General features: G+C 38.1%; 1 protein-coding gene across 8 annotated transcripts; it reads right to left on the reverse strand.

Annotated features, from left to right (window-relative positions):
- Nucleotides 1–487: 487 nt before the first annotated feature.
- Nucleotides 488–25,112, reverse strand: adam15 (ADAM metallopeptidase domain 15). 8 transcript variants are annotated; one of them, XM_060870354.1, is made up of 26 exons: nucleotides 24,446–25,112; nucleotides 21,875–21,969; nucleotides 14,767–14,843; nucleotides 14,560–14,638; nucleotides 14,173–14,249; nucleotides 13,013–13,217; nucleotides 12,408–12,473; nucleotides 12,100–12,165; nucleotides 11,477–11,646; nucleotides 11,286–11,370; nucleotides 10,861–11,009; nucleotides 9,866–10,043; nucleotides 9,672–9,764; nucleotides 9,339–9,534; nucleotides 8,607–8,715; nucleotides 8,195–8,390; nucleotides 7,800–7,877; nucleotides 6,915–7,026; nucleotides 6,661–6,811; nucleotides 6,469–6,528; nucleotides 6,010–6,118; nucleotides 5,068–5,136; nucleotides 3,848–3,928; nucleotides 2,788–2,856; nucleotides 2,507–2,676; nucleotides 488–1,385 (listed from the first exon to the last, which is right to left on the reverse strand). In XM_060870354.1, exons 1-26 carry the CDS (start codon nucleotides 24,690–24,692, stop codon nucleotides 1,316–1,318), a joined length of 3,057 nt encoding a protein of 1,018 aa, XP_060726337.1. In that variant the 5' UTR covers nucleotides 24,693–25,112; the 3' UTR covers nucleotides 488–1,315. The 8 variants fall into 8 exon arrangements, with proteins under 8 accessions (XP_060726337.1, XP_060726338.1, XP_060726340.1 ...); XM_060870355.1 differs by lacking the exon at nucleotides 6,469–6,528; XM_060870357.1 differs by lacking the exon at nucleotides 5,068–5,136.
- Nucleotides 25,113–25,407: the final 295 nt, after the last annotated feature.

Below are 25,407 nucleotides of genomic sequence, written 5' to 3' on the forward strand. Positions count from 1 at the left end.
CACCTCCTCTTTATAATAACTCTTTTGTTAGTTGTGTTACAGAAATGATCATCTGTATTGTAAATGGATCCACCCATATATTTAGGGGTCAGTTCTATCTCTTAACCCCTATGTAGCCTGGTAGATTGCATATCACTTAGTGAACTCTGTTGCAAGCACTGCTACTTAAAAATAGTACCACTACAGAGCAGTGCTGCCAGTAGAGGGAACACTGTAAATAGTTTTTACTACAGCGTAATGTTACGTTAAGAGTACTGTATAATCATTTAAAATGCCTATGTTATGGAGCACTGTTGTACTGACATTGCATTATGCACATCATACCAGTAAACCAGTAAATGACTAAATCGTTCTGGCCATCAGCAGCCAGGACCTGCTGTGCAGTCTAGAAAACAGTATCATTAGACAATTAATGCCAAATCGTTTAAATATGCTTTCAGTTGCTGAAAAATAACACTATGTGATTGCAAATAATACAAATTAATCATTTTTTAAAAACTTGTTCCTTGTTTATTGCATAAAAATACTGTATTTTGCAAAATAAACAATGATATCCCCAACACAATTTCATTATTTACAAAAGGCAAAGAGTCCAGACCAGCAGCATCAAATTATTTCCTGCTTCAAAAATGAATGACCATAGTGTCTCGAATGATAGACATGTGAGATTTATACACTGAGATAAGTGCCTCATAGAAAAGCCTGGGCTCCACAGTACAATAAGTTCAATCCTCTTTACATATCCTGCATTAACATGACAAAATTAACAGAATTAAACTTTCCTAAGACACAAACATATTAAGTAGCTTGCTCATGGTAATCGTAGTGCTTCAAGAGACTATCAACAAACCTTGTGGGTCATTTCTGAATCAGTAGTTCATAGCTACTGCCAAATCAAGTGGTGTGCCAAATCCTTAGTTATTGGCTGGAAGATCAGGGTAGGTTTCTAGCCCTTTTACTGCAGAACATTGGTTCTTAACCCATGTTAAACCTACACTTATTACCAATGTATTGTAGCTTCCAATGGCACACAGAAATAAAAAACTCTGTTTAGCAGATAACAGATGACTTGATCAGACAATCTGAATTGTCTGAGGTTTTCTTCTTTATAACTGAATTATTGACTGAATAATCATTTTGTGTTTGTTGTTAAAAAGAACTTTAGACATGTTGTAAAAACTCCATTTAGACAAATTTGCTCAAGTGCATGCCATTGTTTCCACTGTGCAGAGTTCCTCTTGGTCAGTGCACTTAGAACAGCATCAATCTTCAGCACAATACCAGGCCACAGCACACAGAATCTGCATTGTAGTGCTTACACTTGGGGAGGTGTGTGGAACTTCCTGGGCTGATGTGCTGCCCTAATGGGGGGTGCAAGGGGACGTCTAAATAAAAAATAGAAAAAAGAAATTCACTGTTCTGGTCTACTCACATTTTAACATTTACAAGGAACTGCGTTTCTTATCTTATTAATCTAGACATTATTCTGATCCCTCTTTTTAATAACTTTTTCTTTAATGTGAACATTAACTGAAGCTCTAACTTGTATCTGCATGATTTGCATTGCACTGCTATCGCATGAATGGCTGATTAGGTAACTGGATGAGTGTGCAGGTGTACAGGTGTTCCTAATAAACTTGACACTTTGTGTATATCATAGGCACTGTAAAACACAATTTTACAGAAGCAATAATTGTAATTTGAATGAGAGATACATATCTAAAAATATACAAAAATACAATTAATGACATGTTTAGAGTTTGCATCAAATTAGCATTGGTACAAAAAGTAAAATATGTGCTCCTAAACATTTTTCTATGTATGTACTACTCCATGCATGTTCCCTTTAAAATATTACAGTGAACACAAAACACAAATATTACAAACAAACACAAAACTGAAAATAAATTCAATAGTATTAATAAAATAGTATTAAAAGTGTAAATATATGGGGGGGCACGGTGGCTTAGTGGTTAGCACGTTCGCCTCACACCTTCAGGGTTGGGGGTTCGATTCCCGCCTCCGCCTTGTGTGTGTGGAGTTTGCATGTTCTCCCCGTGCCTCAGGGGTTTCCTCCGGGTACTTCGGTTTCCTCCCCAGGACCAAAGACATGCATGGTACGTTGATTGGCATCTCTGGAAAATTGTCCGTAGTGTGTGATTGTGTGAGTGAATGAGAGTGTTTGTGTGCCCTGCGATGGGTTGGCACTCTGTCCAGGGTGTATCCTGCCTTGATGCCCGATGATGCCTGAGATAGGCACAGCCTCCCCGTGACCCGAGGTAGTTCGGATAAGCGGTAGAAAATGAGTGAGTGAAAGTGAGTGTAAATATATGACTGTCCTAAAGTACAACTTCAATCTCTGTTCAATGTTTTTATTCAAGTGATTCTTAATGCTTTGGTCATCAAAAATAATGATGAGTGATGAAACATCTTCAAGATTATAACATGGCAAGCCCTCATATACTACTGCTGAGTGAACAGAAACAAACTCAGCTGGCATACACACCTTGCAGGAACAGCAGCAGAAGGCCTGAAGATGTCAGATGCAGCAGCAGCTGTGTGGTGTCCTGATGGCTGAGAGGGGGGCAGCAGTGGCAAAGGAGCAGGGTAACCAGAGGGGTCTGCAGGCAAAGGCTTCCTGGGAACTGGAGGTCTGGGGGGAATCTGTTTCTGGCTCTGAAAGAGAAGAGTGAATATAAGAATCCAATATGCTGTTCATGGATGATAAAAAGAAGACTAGCGCAGAGCCTGAGGACCGTCTCTCTGCAGGCCTACAGCTGTTGGTACCTGTCTGTCAGACAGGACAGGGTCGGGGGGGAGAGGCTTGCTTGGTGCAGCCGGTCGTGTCACCTTCAACTGGAGATCCATTAAAGATGCAGGAAATTAACAGAGAAAAAACGAATGAAACCAAATACCTCCTCTAACGACCACCACTTCCTTTCACAACATTTAACCATCCCAAATCAATCACAGAGAATCACAAGCCATGCTTTATTCCTGCACTCGAAGAGAGCAACTGACACATACCCATACAGATAAGGCAAGCAACATCTCTTGGCACTTTTAAATCTCTGCTTAAAACTTATTTTTTTAGGGTAGCTTTTAATTTGTCTAATGGTAATTTTACATAGTGCTTATGTTATTGTCTATTTTTGTTGCTTTAATTTTAATCATTATATTATGTGTGCAATTTTGTTGATTTTATTTTGCTTTTGTAAAGCGCTTTGAGATGTTCTTTTAAAGGCGCTATAGAAAATAAAGGTTATTATTATTATTATTATTATTACCCTTGATTCACTTAAGCATGTAAGCTTAGATACATTCATTTTCAACCACATGACCTGTAAAAGGTGACATAGCAAGCTTTAAGGTTTCAAAATGTATTCCAATTGACCTTAAATTAGTTAAAATTGAAGGCTATAAATGGAAATGTTATAAAGAGATAGCAGCCTAATAAATATCTAAGTATAGATGCATTTTTTTTACTTACTCTGTCTCCTTTTACAATAAACACAATTATTTATTTCATATCATATGAATGGTGACCAGCAGGATTTACAGCATATTAATACTCACTCCACTACATGATCAAAATGCTGCTGTGAAACACAGCATTAAAAAACCCGATTCGTTCCAAGCGCCCCTAAATTATAATCCAGCTACAGAACGCATGCACTGGCACACAGATCTCAGGCACAAGCTACACAACACTGGTGAACAGGCTCAAGCTAGAAAGCAGGAGACATAAATGATATCAAACAATATCAAAACAAGCGCTGAGGACTCTCTGCTGTGCTAGATGAAGCACGGAAACAGGAGTTCATGCGTTGATATTACCCATCTCTACCTTTCGCTGCATCTTGCTCTCTGAGGGGGCAGGGTCAGGAGGGAGGGGCTTGTTGGGAGGGGCAGGCCTTTGCCCTGCCGACTGCGGCAACAGAGAAAACATGATCCAATATTACTATTAGTAGTAACTGAATATAATATGGATGAGTTCACGTTAGGACTCAGAGCACGGAGCACAGATACGCTAAAAACAGGCATCCAGGGCCAAATAATTTTTTGCAGCATTAGAATCACTCCAACATGCTTAAAACTATGGGGTCAAGTCATGAAGTTTGATCTTGTTCTGCAACCTTGATCACACTTCTTCAAGAGGGCTAGATCAGTTCTACTTGTCAGACACATCTGACACAGGAAAAATGTAGAACTGACGATCCTGCTAATGCATCTTAATGTAGGAGCTCTGTATTTTACAGTACTTTACAGTAACTACCAGGTTTTAGTTACTGACTCCTTCATTTCATTTCCTAGTTTACACCTGGGAAGTCAATTTCCTAGTTTCCTAAATTACACCTGGGAAGTCAGAACTTGGAAGTCAGAAACCAAAACTGAATTCAAGCCAGTTTAAATTCCAATTCACGGTCATGAATGCAGCATTAGCTTTCATTTATTGAGAAATGTTCTATCATTTAGGCATATCTGCTTAATTGTATGTTAGAATAAATAGGTTTTCTTCATCATTCAGCCAAGTCTACATTTATGGAAAGAAGTGTGCACAGTTCTAAGTCCCTAAAAGGGATCTTCTTAGACGTAGAGTTGTGTTTTAAAATAAAAAAGGGTTCTCCTAAAGTGATGACCCACAAACCCCTTAAGGCTTCACAGATACATCACCACACAGAGGTGCATGTAGAGAGATGATGCTTAGTGGGTAGTTGGTGATCTTTGACCTTTGTATTCAGAGATTGCAAACTAGTAAGCACGTAGCAGCTTTAGCGTGGGACTGTGGTCTTTCTGCTCTGTAAACAGCAAAATGGAGAAATTCCTTATTGTTGAATGACACTAGAGACATATGGTGCTTTCAAGTCATGTATTCAATTTATTTGAATTTATTAAATAAACTTAATATTTACACCTATTAAAATGAATGTATTACATTTTTAGAGAAATTTTCGTCGCAAGTGCTTAATCAATATAGAGTATATGGATGACTTGGACTGTGAATAAGAGTAAGAAATATGAAGTCCTGTCTTTCTCCAGGAATCTCTCTAGAGAAGTACAGTTTACCTGCACAGGCTGTTTAGAGACAGGGTCAGGTGGAAGAGGTTTAGTAGGAGGAGCAGGCCTTGTCTGAGCCTAACCAGAGAGAGAGAAAGAGAGAGAGAGAGAGAGAGAGAGAGAGAGAGGTGGGGTAAAGGGGCTAAAGAGGTAGAAGGCAGGCAGACAGCACATGCATGCATGTTCTTTAAATATTAAGTGTCAGTAAGTTTCAGTTATAAGCAAGTGAGTTAGAAAAAGCATATAGTGCTTTTTACATAACACCATAAAGCAGTGCTTTATAGATGAGTGAAAAATGAAAAGAAAAAAAAACTACAGCTGTGGGAAGTGAGATATTTATAATTCCTATAAAGCTGCCATGGTCAGTCTATGGTCAATGTAGCCCTAAAAGGAAAATAAATAGAAGCTGGAATCAAGTGATATCGCTGTCACTTTGGGCTTAGTATAATAAACAGAATACCAGTGAGTGTAACACAACAGTCTGTTGTCTTAAAGTCAGTGTCTGCAGGACAAGTGTGAGAATGTGGGAGCATCACAGTGATAACAAAGTCTTAGCATGTTACACCCATACAATTTAAGATGCTCTGCAAAACCAATCTTTGTTTAATTACTCGTGGCAATTTAGTTGAGAGGATTATACTATATAATAGAAATAGGCAAAAGGGACAATTAATATAATTAAGCCTGTTAATATTTCTTTCAAGACTATAACAAACTATCACATGTTACTGTATACAGGCTTGGGCATACAGTGTAAATTACACTAAAAAACAGAATTTATTTCAATTTACTATATTAGTTATTAGACTAAATAACTTTTCTTTAGTATTTCTCATAAAGTGAGATTTTTTTTTGTATTTAAGGGTCATAACTGACCACAGGTTGCATTTTGTTCTTTTCAAGGAGATCGAAGAATGAAGTAACAACAGCATAAGTAGCAACACCTTGTACCTTACTAATGGCTCGTGTGAGTGGGATGTCATTCTGTGGGGTCCACTGGTACCTCAGTGGCAAGATCTGCTCTCCATTATGTGCGTTCAATCGCTCAGTAGCAGGGGTTCTGTAAACAACACACACTCAGTCAGCACTATTGATTTTCGCTATTGACTTGTGAAAATTATCTAGCTAAGGTCACTGTACTCATAGTAGTACTAAAATGACATGCCTTATGCAAAATGAGTCTCAATACAAACCTCTGGAAACCTCAAATATTTTATTACAAGTGACTGCAAAAATCTAGCAGTACACACTGCACTGTAGCCATTATACTGCTCACTGTATTTATTTCTTAATTTATAGAACAAATTCATATAAAGCACATGCTATCTACCAGTAACACACTACATTACATACACATATGTGCAGCAATATTCAATATAACTAACCTGACTGCACAAATGAGTCAAATACCTCTCAAAGTGTTCCTCTGGTGGATTCATGCAATTTTCAAAATGAGCCACAGAAAGATTACTGTGTTATGGGTAAAACAAAGAAATGTGGAAGTCAAAAAGTTCTCCTTATTAGTAAAAGCAAATATGAAATCATCAGCTCGTTAAGACAAACCCAGAATATCAAGACTGCATTTCTTTCTTATGCTCTCACCGGCTGGGCTGTCTGGCCTTGCTGAAGGGTGTGTTGTTGAAACATAAGATCCTTCGACGGCATCGAGGGAAGCGGAGTGCCAGGAATAGTAGTATCACTGGCAGCACGAACAAAAAGATGACAAGCAGGGCCACACGAATATGATTGGAATCTACACACAAACATATGGATAAAGATACATTAATATACAAGGGTTATGTGTAAAGAGATATGCACTTTATATAAACCAAACAAGCAAGCATGCAATCTGAAACCTCTAGGCTGTTGCGCAGGCCCACTGTCCACACTGCCTCCTGTCCCTGAGTATTTACAGTCTGGTGGCGCCCAGCCCACATCACAGTGACAATTCTTATTGCTGTTACACACCTACACATAAAGACAAATAGCGAATCGATAATGCCTCTTGGTACCTGCTTGATATATCAGGCTGCTATAAGTATTATAAATTTACTTAAGAATACATAGTGCTAAATTAACTAAAATGACTTACAAACTTAAAATACCCTCTATGGCATGGCTATGTTAAGTAGATATTACTGTACAAAGGTGGAATATCTAAAATGGATCTTGCTAGCTTCTTTATTTCAGGATTTTGCTTACATTTTACAGCCCAGAAATTAACCCTGCCTCCAGTGTCTTCACTTTAAAACTAAGTTGCTGTGCTGGATAAGAGAAGGTGAATGGCATGTCAGTGTTTTAATTGTGAATTAGCTTGCAGGCACCTAAGAACTCTAAAAATTACAAACTGACTGTTTCTCAGAAACCAGCTCATCTTATTTCTTTTTCAGTTCCACTTATTGTACATAGGGTCACATGGAGATACCCTGGATGGAGACAGAGACATACCACACACCCGCTCACACACTACAGATAATGTTGAAAATTTCTAGAGATGGCAATCAGCCTACAATGACTGGGGAGGAAACTAGAGCACCCCGAGGAAACCCTGAAGCATGGGGAGAACATTCAAACGTCATGCACAGAGTTGCAAGGCAAATATGCTAACCATTAAGCCACCGTGCCCTATTTACAGTGGCAAAAGATAATCAGATATATGAGTCATAATCAGATATATGACTCATACTTTTATAAAAAAAGAAAAAAAAAAGAAAGTTGAGCTGCATATGTGAACATCTCACCCCATGACCATAGCACTTCTCACGACACTCCTCAACACCAAGGACAGACACATCCTGACAGTGCTGGTCTAAACAAACCTAAAGAGAAAGATAGTATATTGATATTACAATAAAAACTAATACTCAGTGCCATTATAGCATACCTAATTAGAAAAGTAAAAGTGTAAACCAAAGTGTTAAGCTAAAATAATTCAAGAAACCTCAAGGTGCATTTTAATGTAGACAACAATTTTTTACTATTTGCACTCATTTGACCAAAATAACTCTACAGTAAACGTGATATATATTTATATATATATACACAAATTTAGTATTAAGAGAGAGAGAGAGAGAGAGAGAGACAGACAGAGAGAGAGAGATTATACTGTACAATGTGTATGTTCTTTACAGCTGACCTTGCCAAGACCACATGCAGTGCCCTGAGCTACCATGGCTGGATCAGAGACATCATCACCCAAGTGGAAATATGCTCCTCGACAGGTGAATTCACTGTGGTTCAGTTTTACCTTGGTTGTTAGAATCTTTGCATTTGCATCTATCAGGGGGCGATCACTGCCACCCTGACACTGGATTCTACCACACTGCACATCACTGAAAAACAAAACAAAATTAAACATCACTTGTAAGCTTTCAGCTGTCATAATTTCATTCACCTATTAAAAAAACAACAACGTGATATTCTTGTTTTTTCTGTCATTCTTTATTGATACATTCTATACAAATAACTGTTTGAATTTTATTGCATTTTAACTATCATCTGAATTTTAGAAACTATTCAAGCAGAATTGGGTACTTGAGGACACCTACCCATTTAAGCAAGGTATATAAGTACCATTGGGCATCTGGCCACAGTTGCCGAACATGTTGCCCTGTTTGTTAACAGAGGAGAAGCAGACTGTAGGAGCACGGCTGGAGTCTGAAAAAAATACACAGATTAGTTCTAACACGTACAACAGACAGGAGTAATTCAGACAGGAACTAAATGATGCCCCTTTGAAATATAATTATTAGTTTGAGATTAACCCACAAGCTGCTTTTACTGTGCAAAAAGCAACTTAGCCACTTAGCCCCCCCCCCCCCCTTTTTTGTAAAATTTGTGTTATTGATGTTTATTTTATGACTCCTGCATGTTTGAGTCATAATCTTGGAGGGACTTGCTAATGTATTATGCAGAGAAAAAGCATCTGAAACAGTCAGAATGTCCAGGAGACCTGCGAAAGGTTCTCCAATATACTAGTAAAAAAACGCTGACTAATTTTCATATAAACAATTTCATGCAAATTGTTCCTGAAAAAAAGGACCAAATATTGACTTTGCTTTTAATTTATTTCTGTTCTTTCTGCTCTTTATAGTATTTTTAATATAAAAACAATCAATAAAATTTTTTTCAAAGCATTTTTACTATATTGCATTTCTTTGCAGGTGACCAAGACTTCTGTGTGGGATATTTAACATACTAAGTAAATATTCTTACAGAATATTAATACAAATGACTCATTTATGTTTACATGATTAAATTAGGGAACAGGTTTCACTTACTGGCTCCCCACAGCATATGACACTGCTCATCTATAGTGGTGCACACTCCGCTGTAGCAGTAAGAGGTGCCATGCTGACATGTCTCACCATTTTGAAGAAAGACATTAGGTGGGCAGTGTGGGGAGGAACCGGTGCAGTACTCTGGTAGATCACATTCACCCAGAGGCTCTCGGCACAATGATCCAGCAACACGCAGCTGCCAAGAGAGAGTAAAGGAAATCAAGCAAACAAGAAATGAGAGAAACAGGGATATTAGTTAAATCTATTATTACAATACTAGTTAAGAACATAATCATGTGTGAATGGTAACAAACATAAAAAACTCATACATACTTTGCAGTTCTCACAGCAAATGCCATCAGAGGAACACTGGGCATCTGGAACTAGCTTACAGGTGCTTGCATTACAACATGGATCAAAACATTCCTGCACATATACACACATGCCAGTGCTTTAGAAACTTACAAAGCACACTATTCTTTAGATAAATTTAGTTGAGTGTCAACAGATTCAATACAAGTTCTTACATCAAGTAAGCCACAATCACACTCCTCTCCCTTCTCCACATACAGGTTGCCACAGCGTGGTCCTCCCAGCATCTTTTCTGGCTGAGGCACGTTAAAAAGACACATACCACCACCATGCATCAGGCTCAGAGAGAGATCTTTCTCACTACAGCTGCTAAACAGCTGACCGGGCATAAACCTGTGAACAGAACACACACAGCTTAATGTGGAGAAAGCTAATTGTCTGATAATGCTGGACCTTCTGAAAGATGCATCTAGCTTCCTTAGTAAACTGTGGCTGTGGAATTTCGCTCATTCAAGAGCATTGGGGAGGTCAGGCACTGATGTTGGGTGAGGAGACCTGAAACATTCAGTGTTTTAATTCTTCCCAAAGGTGTTCAGCAGTCTTAAAGTCAGGGAACTCTGTATGCCTCTCAAGTTCTTCAACTAACCATGTCTTTATGAACCTGGTATTGTCATACTGGAGCAAGTTTGGGCCTCTTATTTCCAGTAAAGGAAAATTGTAGTTGTACATTTGAATATTGCCTTCCAATATTGTGGCGAAAGTTTGTAGAAGATCCACATACACATTTGACCTTGCTGTGACCTTGACCCTGTTTTGATCAATTCTAAAATCAAAACCTAATTCACTTCATCTGCTAATTACAGTGAAAATTTCAGATCAATCCTAGAAATATTTAAGCACTCATCCTTGTGATTTCACACTAACAATAATGTTGGACAAATGCATGGATGGACAGACACATATGAATACACTCTGTATTGATGAGTTATTCACTATTTACAGTAGCCCTAATAACTAGCTAGTTTTAGGAAATATTCATCGGTTTCCAAATCTACTCGAATCTTGTTGAACGCTGATTATACAGTGGAATGTCATCCTATTTATTTAAACTATAATCAATTCTGAAAACAGGTATTAGATTGATAGTGAATAGTCATTTAACATAATTATCATATACAATTCTTTCACTAATCTACCAAGAAGCACTCACCCTGTAGACGGCTCCATGATGCATCCCCCAAGGCGCCGTTCATTCGGGCACTGACAGCTACGCTCGGCTGTGTCATGGTTCATGCCCAGGTTATGGCCAAGCTCATGTGCCACTGTGGATGCAACCCCCAGCACACTTACCAGGTGATCCTACAGCATAAAAAAGGGTGAGGAGCTTGTTCTGGTCTGTGCTATCTCACTCATTCATGCTTTTTTTTTCAGTATTATATATGCCGCACTGACTGACAGTGATGAGCAATGATGAGCAGTTTCAAAACTGCTGCATACTGCCTATGAGAAAACCATAGCACACTTTTTACTAGCACTTTTAATAGCAGCAGTCTCTCAATAACTGTTAAATACCAAATGGATGCTCCACAGCTTCTAAAATGCAAATACCTTTAAATGTAAATAGAAGAGCCTTACCACATTAACTCCTCCAGATCTGTCTTTGGTGCACATTGAAGACTGAGAGGCCATGCCAACTGTTGTACCATCAAATGACTCTCCCCTTAAAAATATTTTAAAAAAATCAGCTTTAACATCATACACTGTTATACACATTGTTTGGACTAACACAGCACATGCCGCCCAAACCCAAAATGATTAAAACCTACATGATTAGTTGTGCATTGTCATGCCGTAGTCGTGGCAGCAGCTCTCTAGTCCTCCAGTCCAAAAAACGGCTGAGTGTGTCACTGGGGCTCTTATCTATCAGGATTTTATCTTGATCACTCCAGATCTCCAGCCCCACCAGGGCTACTCGCACATTCAGTGGCCGGTAGAACTGAGATACATACAGGACAGGAGAACAAAACATCAACTTGTAGATCTTTTTTTTTACCCTGATTTCACTCTAAACACTGAACTGAAGTCTCAGTTTAAAGACAGTTTTTTTGTTGGTGTACATTACACAAGCAACTAAAAATTCAGTCTTACTACTAAATATCTATTTTTATTTGTTCAAGAGGCCTTTTGTTTAATTTAGTTAAAAACTAATCCACGTCGGTGGTAACATGGCAAATGATGCAATACGTAATAATAATACCATACATTCAGGTCCACTACAGAACAAATTTACTACCTCCTTATAAATTAAGGGTATCAATGCTTAAATGTGTTTTGCCTAAATACACTTTTGAATTGACTGAATGCTGCTTATAGCTGTGCATTTGTATTTGGACATGCATATAAACAAAATAGAAAACATTATTAAACCAAATTCTCCAACTGAACTCACCCAGTCTACCTGGTTGGCCACATCCAGCATGCGATAAATAATAGTGTTGTTCTGATAGGTTAGGTACTGTGACAAAAATATGCAAAAATAAATAAAATTACCAGTAGATGGTGCTGGAGTAACAATTATGAATATTACTGTGCTGCATGTTTTTTTTTTTTATATCTGACTAATATATAAATACAATTTTTTGACATTACTTTCAAACAAAACACAATGGACTACCAAGCCCTTCATGATAAAGTGAGAGCTGTGACCATTTAGACAAATACATTTACATGTACACTGTAACAGAAACATACACTTACCTCCTTGCGATCAACCACCAACACCAGTTCAATGTATTTGGTCTCTAAAAGAATATCTCTTTTAGTCTATGAAACAGAAACACAGTGTACAGCAAACTGATTCTCTTTGTTATGATTAGAAACAGCTATATGAACATACTATACACACACACACGCACACACACACAAATATTCCTTATCACTTCTTTTTATTTATTATTCATTTCTTTATTTAGTTATTTATATGCACAGTATAAGAAGTAGGCCAGATTCTGATTTCACAAGTTGTCTAAGGTATACAACTGTGTATGTGACAAAAACACACACAGACACACAAAAAAACACACACGCACTCATGCACACACACGCACTCATGCACACACACGCACTCACACACACACAATCACACACACACACTCACACACACACTCACACACACACTCACACACACACTCACACACACACTCACACACACACTCACACACACACTCACACACACACACACACACTCACACACACACACTCACACACACTCACACACACTCACACACACACTCACACACACACTCACACACACACTCACACACATACTCACACACACACTCACACACACACTCAGCTCTCACCCTGTGTATTTGTGGAATAATCTGAATGGGTGGAATAAAGGTATGAGAAACACCACATCCCCCAGATTCAGAGCTCAGCTGCTGGGTTGGGTAGAGCATGTGAAAGTCCTCCTCTTCTTCTGAACTACCACTTCTCCTTGGGTATTCATCACATTTTTCTGGTAGCAGTTCAAAACTCAAACTTTCATTGATTACAATCACTCCCCTGCAGAAATAAGAAGTGTTACTTTACTAATATAGATTTCCCTTTCCCCACTATATGTCAGACTATATTACATGCACATGGGCTTAAACCCAACACTTGTGCATAAATGATACTTATGCATTTGAAAAATTTCCTAACTTTCTTGTACTCATAATGCATAGAATTATTCTAATCATATGTTAGAATGTATTTCTGTATTTCACATAAAGAAATGCCTGTCTTGACACTAAGCTGACCTGGTCCTTTCCTTTAATCTACAGGCCATGTTGTGGTCAGACACATGGTTTACCAGCATGAAAAGAATACAAGCAGTAATTAAATTTCTGTGTATAATTCTGGAGCAGCACTTTGATGTAGTTGGTAGCAGTTTGGCAACATAGCTCCAGAGTCAGTAGTTTGATTATGAGCGTGTGTTACTGTCTATGCTGAGACAGTAGATGGATTGGCAATGGCTGTATATGGTTTGATTGTGCACTTAGAGATCTTGGGACACATCATATCTATTGCTCCTAGAATAGCTTCTGCATCCACTGCCACCCTGATCAGTATAACGTGATTACCGAAGATTGATGAATGTTTCACTCTGCACAAAACACGACACTTTTTCAACACACAACCAGGAACAGCTCTGTACTAATTCAGCACTTTTTGGAACTAGAGACAGAATCAGATTTTGTAATGGTTATTTAAACATATTCAGATGCTTATATTCCTTTCAATACTTACCTATAGACTGTGTTTACTTCTAATAGGTTGTTCCAGTCTCTCTAAAATACATAGTCACACGCACTCTTTTTGCTACATAACTAAATGTAATGCAGAGTAATTTTGCTTCAGAAAAATCACACCCTTAAAGATTATATCAACAGGGCTATTACAGGAACATGACTGCAGAAGCACTATAATCTAAATTAAATCAACCTTAGCAGACTGAATTTATAGAGAGGAGTCTTACCGTAAACCATCGCAGGTGCTGACAGCCACACGGGACTGGGAGAACCCTCTCACATTGCCATGATAGTAACACTGAGCCTAACAAAGAACAGGTTTAGTTAAATATTTCAGGCTGATTTGCCGTTTCCCTGTTCCATCTCTATATCTATCTGACATACAAACACACAAAGGTCTACTTTCAATGACACAGAGCCCATGAGCAAGTGCCTCAGCATTTCTGAGACAGAAGCAAAAGTTACAGTGTCTGTGAAATGCAAAGTGCTACCAGCTTTACATCTGCCAAAGTCATTTCTTTAAAGTATTAAAATGAATCAAAACATTTTACTTTGTAGAATTTAAAGTGCATTAATTAATGTGCACATTAATGAATGAATAAAAATGAACTTACCACCTGGCTCTCCTCCATGGACACCCCAATTCCATTTGGCAAGTAATAGAAGACATTAGGCGGCTTACGCAACAGCTCTCTGCAGAATACAGAAGATCAACACGATTGAGGTGGTAGAAATAAAGATAAATAAAGAAAATGAAAACATAAGATAAGCATAATAATACATTGCCCTCATCTGCTGTATATCAGTGATTGCACACTTACTGGTTCTTTTCCAGGTCCAGCAGAAGGAGACTGTCTCCCACTTGCAGCCCACACAGCAGTCTGTCTGGGTGACCATTCTGCAGAAGAATAAATCATGCTTGATAGGCACCATTCAGTGATTTTTTTTTAAAATTACATTATTTACAAAAATATAAATGAAAAAATATAAGCATATGGCTATATACCTATTGTGTATATACACTACATATAATTCATATAATTACAACTGCAACATTAAGAATTTTGTACAAGGTATTATTTAAAATATCATACTGCAAAGTCTGGAAGCAAATTGGCATTATGAAAGCTAAGTCCAGCTTAAAACCCTGTATTGCTAATGCTATTGTGAAATCCAGCATAGAGATTAATCCCATATTACTGGAAATACACTGGTAAGTGCTAATATATTATGTATGAGAATAAAGTTCTGCATAAGGATTTTGTGTGTTTTTAACTATCCTAATTCTATACAGTATTATAATACAGGTGCAATTTGAGCAATTTTTGGTTGTGTGTTTTGGGTATTTTTTTTTAGTAAGTTATAGTTATTGAGATATTCTAATACAACTTATCTAGTAAATTTAATAGTACATTAAAGCATCCTTTTTTAAAATCATACGTTTAATTAAAGCCTATCCCTGCACAAAAAAATAATGCATAGAAGTCAATATACAGTACATATAAATTGCTTAGCAGTGTGATAATCTGTATTCGCTTTAACATACAGGAATGCTATCTCTTTAATGAACCAGGCCCTTTTTCTGCTGCTAGAAAGATTTATACTCATTGATGAGTTCTGGTGCACTCTAGTGAGATGTCTAATATCCACTTCTTTTCCCCACACACATCACCATTAAGAACAAAAATATCTGCTGATCTTGCTGCTGACAGAGAGTTAAGTGAGGCAGGCAGTGCTGCACTATAAGCAGACTTCACTTCCTTTTCTCTCTCTTAACAATCATCTAACATCCTTTACCTGAGTCTTGCTTGCACAAATCACATTTCCCCTACTTATGAGTCTCTTTCCTGCACAGAGGAAAGCCAGTAGAGTAGGAAACGGGCAGATCAAGTGATTGCAACAGACATGTACTGTAGCTGCACTAACACAAACACATACACAAGTGATAACCACCACCACCACCACAGAGGACTGGTGAAAAGTGAAATCTCAGTCAGCTTCCTTCTGCACAGTCACCTCAGTTTCCTGTCTTTCTTCTCTCCCCCAAATGGGAACAGAGGCTTCACACAAAAGCTATCTCAAAAGAAAACTGCCAATATCACATATTCCAGACTGAAAGGCACCAGGAGACTTATTAGACTTACAGCACATATGTGAGCTTTTAACCATTCCTTCTGTAAGATTTTATTTAATTTATTTGACGGTCATTCTGTTTGTCTATTTTTACATTTGAAACTGGTGCCGATCGTACTAAACCACAGAGAAACAAGAAACAAGAACCTTCTCATGGAACAAGGTAATGGATGATGAGAATAAGCAAAGAATGGAAATCGAGAAAGAGGAAAATCAAAGGGTAACTGAGAAGGTATAGGAGCTGGGTAAAAAAAAAAACTGTGTTTAAAAAAAAAAAAAGAGTTAAATGAATGAAAGAATATGAGAGGTGTGAGCTGGCATCTCTCAGAAGCAATTGCAAGACAAAAAGAGGTGTCAAGAGACAGAAACTAATTGCAGGATGACACACACAACTAAGCAGCTAAACACCTCCCACATCACATCATCTTCCCCTCCTCTTCTTCTACATTTTATCCATCCTGACTCCTTCCTGTCTCCTTCCTCCAGTTTCTTTCTGACCTTTTCACTCATTGCATTTTTGTATGCCTTTTGTTCTCCATGTTCACACCGCTATCTCCTGACTCTCTGGAGCATTTCGACCACTTATGCTGATGACTGCACCACCCTTTGCTACTCTGGCTTACTATCGTGCATACACCCCACCTCCTGTCCATGATGCAATGTCCCTACACACATGTTCCAGCTGGCGGGATGACCTCAGCAGCACATGAATGCTGGGTGTGGTTCATAAGCAAGGCTCAGCAAGAACTTAGAAAGGGAGTGGGTAACATTAGTGGACGGATGCGGGGTGAGAATGATCCGTCTTTCTTACAATCTCTCATAACAGGAGATCTATAGTTATTGGGTATTACATTACAGTGAGATTGGTCTTGTGGCTACAAGTAAGTGATCCACCGTGGATACAGTAAAGCTAGTATTAAGGCACAGTATTACTACAATATGTTTTTTATAAAATATCTATTGCCAGACAATGTTGGTTTAGATGCTGATTACACTAAAACACTCTTTGATCAGCACTGTGGATCAAAAGCAAATGTTATGAAATTTTAATTAGATTTTTAGTTCCAGTAAAAAAAAAACAGACCACTCCCTGCCTCTGATGTTCTCTTGGCTTCCACACAAATATGTGAAGTTATACAACACATCATAATGTTTCAAGAATTTTAGAAAGATGGGAGAATGAGAGATGAGATCTCCATAAATCCTGATATTCTCCCTTGGGGAGAAATAGCCTATCTATCAAACACAGTGTCTTGATTTCATCCTTTCATCCATATCTGTAGCTGCATTGCTTCTCCTGTAGTACACTGGCAGGTAAATGAATGATTGTTCTGAGGTGTAGTCATGCTGCTAAGTAAATCAGTGTGTCTGCACCCTCAGATACTCACAAAACAGCAGTCAGGCATTTCAGACCTTAAGTAGGTCCAAATGCAAGTGTGTCTAAGTTTAAGTGCTTGATCAAATTGAACTAAGCAGTAGTGTTAAGAGAGATCAAGGCTCAGACAAACCAAAATGTGAGTCAACACCAGTATAAGCCTATTCAGAGTTTAGTCATAAAAATTTAGTCTCATTTTCTAGAGCAACACTGACAACAATTCCAGCTATAATATAACTGATTTACATATTAATGTGCTTTTTAATGAAAAGAAAAAAAAACAGGCTGGTGCAAATATACAATAGTTTATATTCTATATTCTATATTCTAAGTAATAACAGAAACTAACTTGTTTAGTGGGCACTGCACACCATTCAATGTAATAATAATCAACTTCTGGATGGTAACAGGCTTTGAGATTGTGTCAGGTCACATCACACCACCCTGACATTATTTTTCTTATAGCATGCCTGTCAATGTACATACGTGCAAAAACTGACAACTGACATCTAGTATTTCCTATTTTTTATTCCAAATTAACCAAATATAAGATTATTAAAAAATGAGACAACAACAATGAGACAGCCTACATAGAGCAGATTAAACTGTTGAATATATGATGCCAGGAGAACAATCTCTTCCTAAATGTCAACAAGACAAAGGAGTTGATCGTGGACTTAGACCTTTCATGGTCCTGTCATATCAACACCATAGTGAAGATGCCCAGGAGCGTCTTTACCACCGTAGATGCTTGAAGGACTTCAAACTGCCCTCTAAGCTGCTAATGACCTTCTAAACCTTAAGAGCACCCTGGCAGGAAGCATCACAGCCTGGTTTAAGAACAACACTAAGCAGGACAGGCAAGCTTTCCAGAGACTGCTGTGATCAGCTGAGTATAACACCTGCATTAAACTCCCCAACTTGCAGTCCATCTATAGCACATGGTGCTGGGCCAAAGAAGATAATGATGGGCCTTAGCCATCTGAACAATGGACTCTTCTCCCTGTTGTGGTCAAGGAAGTGTTTCTGCAACATGAAGGAATACAGAGGGAATGAGGAGCAACTGCTTCCCGCAGAGCAATCAGGCCCTGAACCAGGACAACACCTAGAGCTTGGACGTTTTCTGCTCTTGTCTGTACAACTCCCACTACCTCAACTGACCCTTTACACAATACAGACACTTTGTACAACACCCACTACCTCAACTGACTTTTACATTTTTTCATGCACTAAAACAAGCACACAATTTACACATATGCATTTTATTTAAAACAGTCATTCTATATTGACATTACTATATATCATTAGTTCACGTGTCATTTTCATATGATGTGTCTTTTATAGTTTGTATTTTACATTTATTTTCCTCTGGTCAATGTACAGCTAATTTGTATTATTTAATTTTATTTGAGTCTTGAGTTTTATTTTATTTTTCACAGCAATTTCCATTAATATGTATTTATTTTACCTTATTCTAATTTGTTTTTCTGTACTGTATTGTACCTTATTTACTATCAGTAACTACAGTAGAGCCGTATGGAGACGTATACAGGAGACGTATGCAGTGAGCAAAGTGAGGAATGTTCGTTTAGACCCAGCAACAGGCATTGGGAGTTTAAGAGGTTAATTGGGAGTGGGCTCAACTAATTCCACATCAACTGAGGTCAGACTTGGCACTGGCAGTCAACTAATTGTTAAAGGCTCAGGGTGGACCAAAGGATCAGACTTTGTTCATGAATGGGTGTCATTTAGAGTGGAACAGAAAAGGCTAATAAATAACACATATACATACATCCACATGCTGACACCCACACCCATGGCATCACCCTACCCTTCCTCTTTCTCTGAACACAGACACACATTGCTCCCCACCTTTCCTCACTTTTGGAAAATAATCTAAAAACAGACCACAGTTGCCATGGTTGCATAAGCAGCCTGATTCATTCAAACACACACACACACCCTCTGCATGTTAGAAATGGGCTTCCAGCTAATGATAGCTGAATCATAGAGACCCAGATGAGTGGCTCATTCGGTTAATGCTCTTGATTAGAGGATTAGGGTTCAAGCCCTAGCACTGCCAAACTGCCACTGTTGGGTCCTTGAGAAAGTCCCTTAAACCTCTCTGCTTCAGGGGTGCTGTATCATGGCTGACCTTGCACTCTGACCCCAACCTCCACAGTTGGGATGTGCTGTAATGTATATGTGACAAAATAAAGGCTTCTTTTCTATTCTAAGGACCATGTTGGAAACTTGGGTGTCTGCTAAATGTCTGCTAAATATAAATTAAAAAAAAGATGATTTCAAGTTGAAATGAGTTGAAGTTAAGGTCTAAAATAGGTTTAATTTAAATCTAATTTATCCCTATAATTTGGTTAATGATAATAATATAAAATTTTCAATTAAAATGATTTTCACTTGGGGGGCACGGTGGCTTAGTGGTTAGCACGTTTGCCTCACACCTCCAGGGTTGGGGTTCGATTCCCGCATCCGCCTTCTGTGTGTCGAGTTTGCATGTTCTCCCCGTGCCTCAGGGGTTTCCTCCGGGTACTCCGGTTTCCTCTCCCGGTGACATGCATGGTAGGTTGATTGGCATCTCTGGAAAATTGTCCGTAGTGTGTGATTGCGTGAGTGAATGAGAGTGTGTGTGTGTGTGCCCTATGATGGGTTGGCACTCCGTCCAGGGTGTATCCTGCCTTGATGCCCGATGACGCCTGAGATAGGCACAGGCTCCCCGTGACCCGAGGTAGTTCGATAAGCGGTAGAAAATGAATGAATGATTTTCACTTGCTAAGATTACAATCATTGTGAAAGAATTAATGCTTAGAAACTTTTAGATGTTAAAAGGCTCACAGACAAGTTGTTTTCTGTGCATGTCTGCATGTGTGTGTGCGTGTGTGTGTGTGTGTGTGAGAGAGAGAGAGAGAGAGAGAGAGAGAGAGAGAGTTTGATTTTGTGCTCCCAACACCTGCGTTTCCTCTCCACAAAGTTCTAAAGCTAAGCAGAAAACTACAGTGAATGTCAGGGTCTGGTCCAGTTCCTGAAAGCACAGAGAGTTTTCTTAGTCATGTCTTTACTTTGTGCTTTTTTTAAAGAGGGAACAAGAAGTGATGAGAGGTGGATCTGCTGGCTAGGTTCCTTTTTTCTGCCCTCCTGCAATGCAGGAAGGAAGCATGCGCTCTGGCATTTTTTACTGGAGACTTCCTGAAATAAGTCTGATCTGAAGAGAGGAAGTAGAGGCAACATTAAGGGGATGGTCATGTCCTGTGCAGCTGAGAAGACCCCTGATATCATATCCTGTTATATTAGACACACACACACAGAAGGCCCCTTAGAGTACAATAGTACTCCTAGTTAGGAACACAAGGGTAAACCTTATCCCTAATGGCAATGCTGATTAAGTTCTGTTGAGTTCTGTATTATAGGTCTTAGATTTTATCAAATAAATCTTCTTAGGGAGTTTTCCTTGCTCATTAGTGATCTAAATCTAAATCTTTCTCAGAATTTCTGTAAAGCTGCTTGTTAAATGAATTGAATTTAATATTTAATTACCAGCCCATTTTTTAAATTAAGCTCTAAGTTTTTTAGAATAAAAAAAAATAATAAGTGAATAACAAAATAAAAGTTTCCAATTAGTTGAGAATTCTGTCAGAATTCTGTAATGTGTTGATAAGACTGTTTGATATAAAAGTAGCCTAGAGCCTCGCATAAAATGTGTACAGATTATGAATCACGTGATGTCATTTGAAGCAGAATCTGTATATATAATGTACGCATAGTGTATAATAAAAAAATATCAAATATGACTATACTATATAATCCTGCTGTTATTGTAATTGGTAATTATCTGTTGGATATCGTGCTGGATTCCTAAATCCAAAACACATGACACTTAACCCGTGACAGCTGACAGTGACTTGGCTCTACCTACTGCTTGACTGAGAGCAGAGAATAGGTATTGCTTACATGATTAAATTAGTCTGTGATGATACTGCTGGAGCAGACACACAAAGCAGCGCTAAACTGATTTTCTATTTTGTTTTATTTGGTGTTCTATAAAACATCTAATGCACTTAGAAAAATATGACTAGCAGACAGAAAACAGAATCGCATTCTGTTTGTCGTTGGTAATATTGCAAGTTTGAATACTGACAAAGCCACAGTCATCTGAAGCCAGAAGTCGTAAAGAGCAAAAATTGGTCATGCTCTGTGTGTGGGAAAGATTGCTATTACTCATAACCCTGTCAGTCAGAGAGACACTAGACAACTGTAGATGTCTGTGAGCTCATGTATGTGGACGAGAGCAGTTAGGATGTTCTGCTGATTGTGTTCAGCTGCCATGTTATTCAGCAGGAATATTAAGCAGTTTGTTTCTACAGAAAGCTGATAATATAGTGCATACTCGTATTCCTTTCCCTCACCTGTAAAATGTTTCTCAGGCTCCTTCTGCGTCCATCCATGATCACAAAAGGTCTCGTCTTCCCCAGTGGCTTAACTCCTCTGCTACGACCTGCCACTACAGGGAGACAGAGAAAAAATAAGCAAGCATATAAAAAATATACCTGTGTGTCTAAATAAGTTATTGTTCAGCTATTATCTGTATTTCGCATTTTCACTGTGTACTGCTTAGTCTTATTTTTGTTCTAAGGCGGTCACAAGGACGACTTCCAGACACAGAGCTCCAGCCTGTTATGATAATGACATCATCAGTCCTACTGTACAAACAGTCTGACTGCCACCTCTTTTCAACATGTGCTTATCCATTACACAACTGTAACAGTTTGGAGTGTGTTCACATGTTTATTTTTGACCACAAAATAAAAAAAATTAAAAACTGGATGTACTATTTTACATGCAAACAATAACACTACATACTATACTATTACAGTACATACCATTAAAGCGACAGTCCATTGGGTTGTTAAAAATGAAAACAATGACATTATTTAGTTACCATTATCTAGAGCAACTTACATTTATCTCATTGCTGAGTTACAGAATGAAAAAATGCTTTATAATATGTTCCTGAGCTGCTGTTTGCTTCTCTGACAATCCTGTCAGCACAGTGGCAGGAGTATGGGGTTAGAATAGGTGGTATATTTGAACACATACATCATTCAGCAACTTACATAATGGAAAGTGTTCTTACACCCGAACTTCAAGAGCGAAAGAAGTCTGACAATAGCATGCCAGTCAAAACCGGGGGGAAGAGAGTGTGAGTCAAAGTGAGAGTCAGTATGATACTATAAAAGTAGAAGTATACAGTACTGACATTTTTTTTCCTGAACAGGATTTATTGAAAATGAAACGAATGACTATCGGTCATGGAATTTGTATTGTTACTGAGTTGTGAAGTTGCTGAGCTAGAGAACTCTTAATACCTGGCTAGTGACAGCAGAAGGTGTTTGAGCAAGCTAGAATATTTAGAAATTTCTAAATTGAGTTATAAAGGCAAAAATAAATTGGAGATTGAAACTAGTCAAAATTATTTACTATTTCTTATTATAAAATTGCAATAAAGAAAATCTAAGATAATTAAGCCTATTTCCAGGCATATTTTACTATTTTTAAGCTCTTATTATATTGGCAGATTATTTTGCTTCTTTTTTGAAATGCTTAAGATTGCAAAACAATACATTTTAAAATAAAGAAATATGTCGTCAAGGACATGAAAACAGCCCTCAATTCTCTCTGAAAGTGTTTTTCTGCTGTCAAATATTTTTAACATGCATTTGATCTGCATGAATAAATGGACACAGCATAACCCATAAAGAAGTGTTCCTCATAAGAGTGAAGACAGTAGTAATAGGATTTTTCAGCCACAGAGACAGAAAGTCTAAAATCCTGTATTCAGTATTAGATTTCACTTCTTTCTTTCACCCGTAAGCACTGCATAGCTCTGCATAACATGCACCATGGACTATACTCACTGCATGAAGACCAAATCTATTGTTTGATGTATTAATATTATTGTATTACCACATAGAATTATTATGTATATACCTGATGTAAACTGATGAGTCCCAGGATACATTCTTTCATCATTACCACTAATGCCCAACAGTTCCATAGAATATTACTTAACACTGTTAGAGCTCTAGGCATAAATGAGGAAAAAAATAATACAATAGTGGTGCCAGAATTACAGTTTGCTGTGTATATAAGATCAAAGCTCTGTTATTGCTCAGATACTGTCAATTTATGATAACGTTTCTCATCTTACTCTGATAAAAAGCAGATTGCTTTTTATGTGTGTGCCACATACAATCAGATACAACAGCATTAACAACACTGACCATTTTATCTTCTGGCATCAAAATGTACATGTTGTGACTTTTCATACTGCAATGTCAGTATTTATATTACTTTAGTTAAATAATAATTATTTTCATGTTAAACATTTATCTAGTGGTACATTTACAATGATGGTCATTGTAAATTTGTTTTGTGGAACTAATCGGTACATGTGTGTCTGCAGCTGTGTGTGTTTGGGTGGGTAACTGTGACCATCTGTGGTCTGCAAATTTTGTTTGTGACTGTAGGCTAAAGCTGGGCTCCTATTAACTATAGTCATACCAACAAAAACTTTTAAATACATTAATTACATGCTTTGTTGTTACCCACGATTTCTTATCTTAACATTTGCATTCACGTAAAGCGTCACCTCTCGTTTGGTAATAAATTTCAAACATGGCTCTTTATTAAATTTTACACTGTGCACTCTCAGAAACTGTTCTTTTCCTTGTTGCTGAGCAGTTAACATATAGTGTACACAAAATGTACCAGTGTTAATCTTTTATCTATACATATGCATGTAGGATATGTTTAAAAAAAAAAAAGCCTTCAAAGATTTCTTGTCAGTTTAGGTTCAATACATCTTTTGTAAAGGGGCTGTATACTGTAGCATGCATGTTGACAGGTGAAAGGTAAAAAAAGATGTACCTTGCAGTGTATTTGTGATCTTTTTGACTGAGAGTGTAATGATTCCGTACCTGAGTGAGCAGAGTGAGTTATTGTTGGTGCGACCCTCAGAATATCATCTTGGCTGTGTGTCTCTGTCCTTATGTCAGTGCTGAAGTCTTCCACAGGTAAAGCTGTAGTCCACACCCTCTTATGCTGTACAATCACTCTGCTGTTAACACTTTGTGTAAGTGTAGCTCTAAATGCTATAAAAGAGGTGCCGTCAAAAAGCAGCACAGTGACAAGGGTCCGAAACACAATAAGAAAACCGTGGTTCATTGTCTAGGTTTCCATTCGGTGTAAAAAGGAAAGAAGTAAAAAAAAATCTGCCAGAGGTTTGAACAACGACTACATCCAGGTGTCGGGTGTGTGAGTGTGTGCTACGTCTTTAGGGGACACAGTGTCCGTAAATAATGGTAGGTGGAAACAAAAGTATTTAATGAACGCGTACACCTTTCACCTGCTGAGCCTGCGGTCCGAACTCAACACTGTATATCGGCCCAGTGATCGCGCCTTCACACGCAGTCGTCATTTCCCAAGCAAAATGTCTCCGATGTTGTCAGTTTCAAAACTGGTAGAAAGGACATGACTCTTTGCTTCTCAGCGTGACACATCTTAACGTATCGCTGTGGTAGAACCAAGCGTGTGGGTCTTGCCGCTCTGACTGAACTAAATGTTTACAAGGTCGCTGTAGTGCTCGTCAGCAAGGCGGGATTTCCTCCTGCTGCTTAACCCTTTCATAGCCGACCACTAAAGCGAACACACAATTAATACTTAAAACATAAATTCTAGTTCATGCTTTATTAGGTTTTTTATTAATGAGCTTCTGCATAGGTTCACGTTTCTGTTACAGCTCTTTCTCGAAAAAAAAGTTTTTTTTAACTGTTTGTTTTGTTTTAAGAATAATAGCAGAAATTGTAGATATGGAAGTTTTCTCAAATGAAACATCCAACTAGTATTTCTGGAAGGAGTCTCCAGTGTCAGTGTTTTAGAA

Source organism: Tachysurus vachellii, chromosome 5, assembly GCF_030014155.1.
Source record: "Tachysurus vachellii isolate PV-2020 chromosome 5, HZAU_Pvac_v1, whole genome shotgun sequence".
In the NCBI taxonomy this organism is placed as follows: Eukaryota; Metazoa; Chordata; class Actinopteri; order Siluriformes; family Bagridae; genus Tachysurus; species Tachysurus vachellii.

Coding starts and splice junctions, on each gene's coding strand:
- adam15 (XM_060870354.1), bottom strand. CDS start 24,692: ATGAACCACGGTTTTCTTATTGTGTTTCGGACCCTTGTCACTGTGCTG. Junction 7,027..7,799: donor AGAAGTGCTATGGTCATGGG/GTGAGATGTTCA, acceptor CTTTATGTGTAG/GTGTGTAACAGCAATAAGAA. Junction 6,119..6,468: donor CCAGAGGAACACTTTGAGAG/GTATTTGACTCA, acceptor TGTTGTTTACAG/AACCCCTGCTACTGAGCGAT.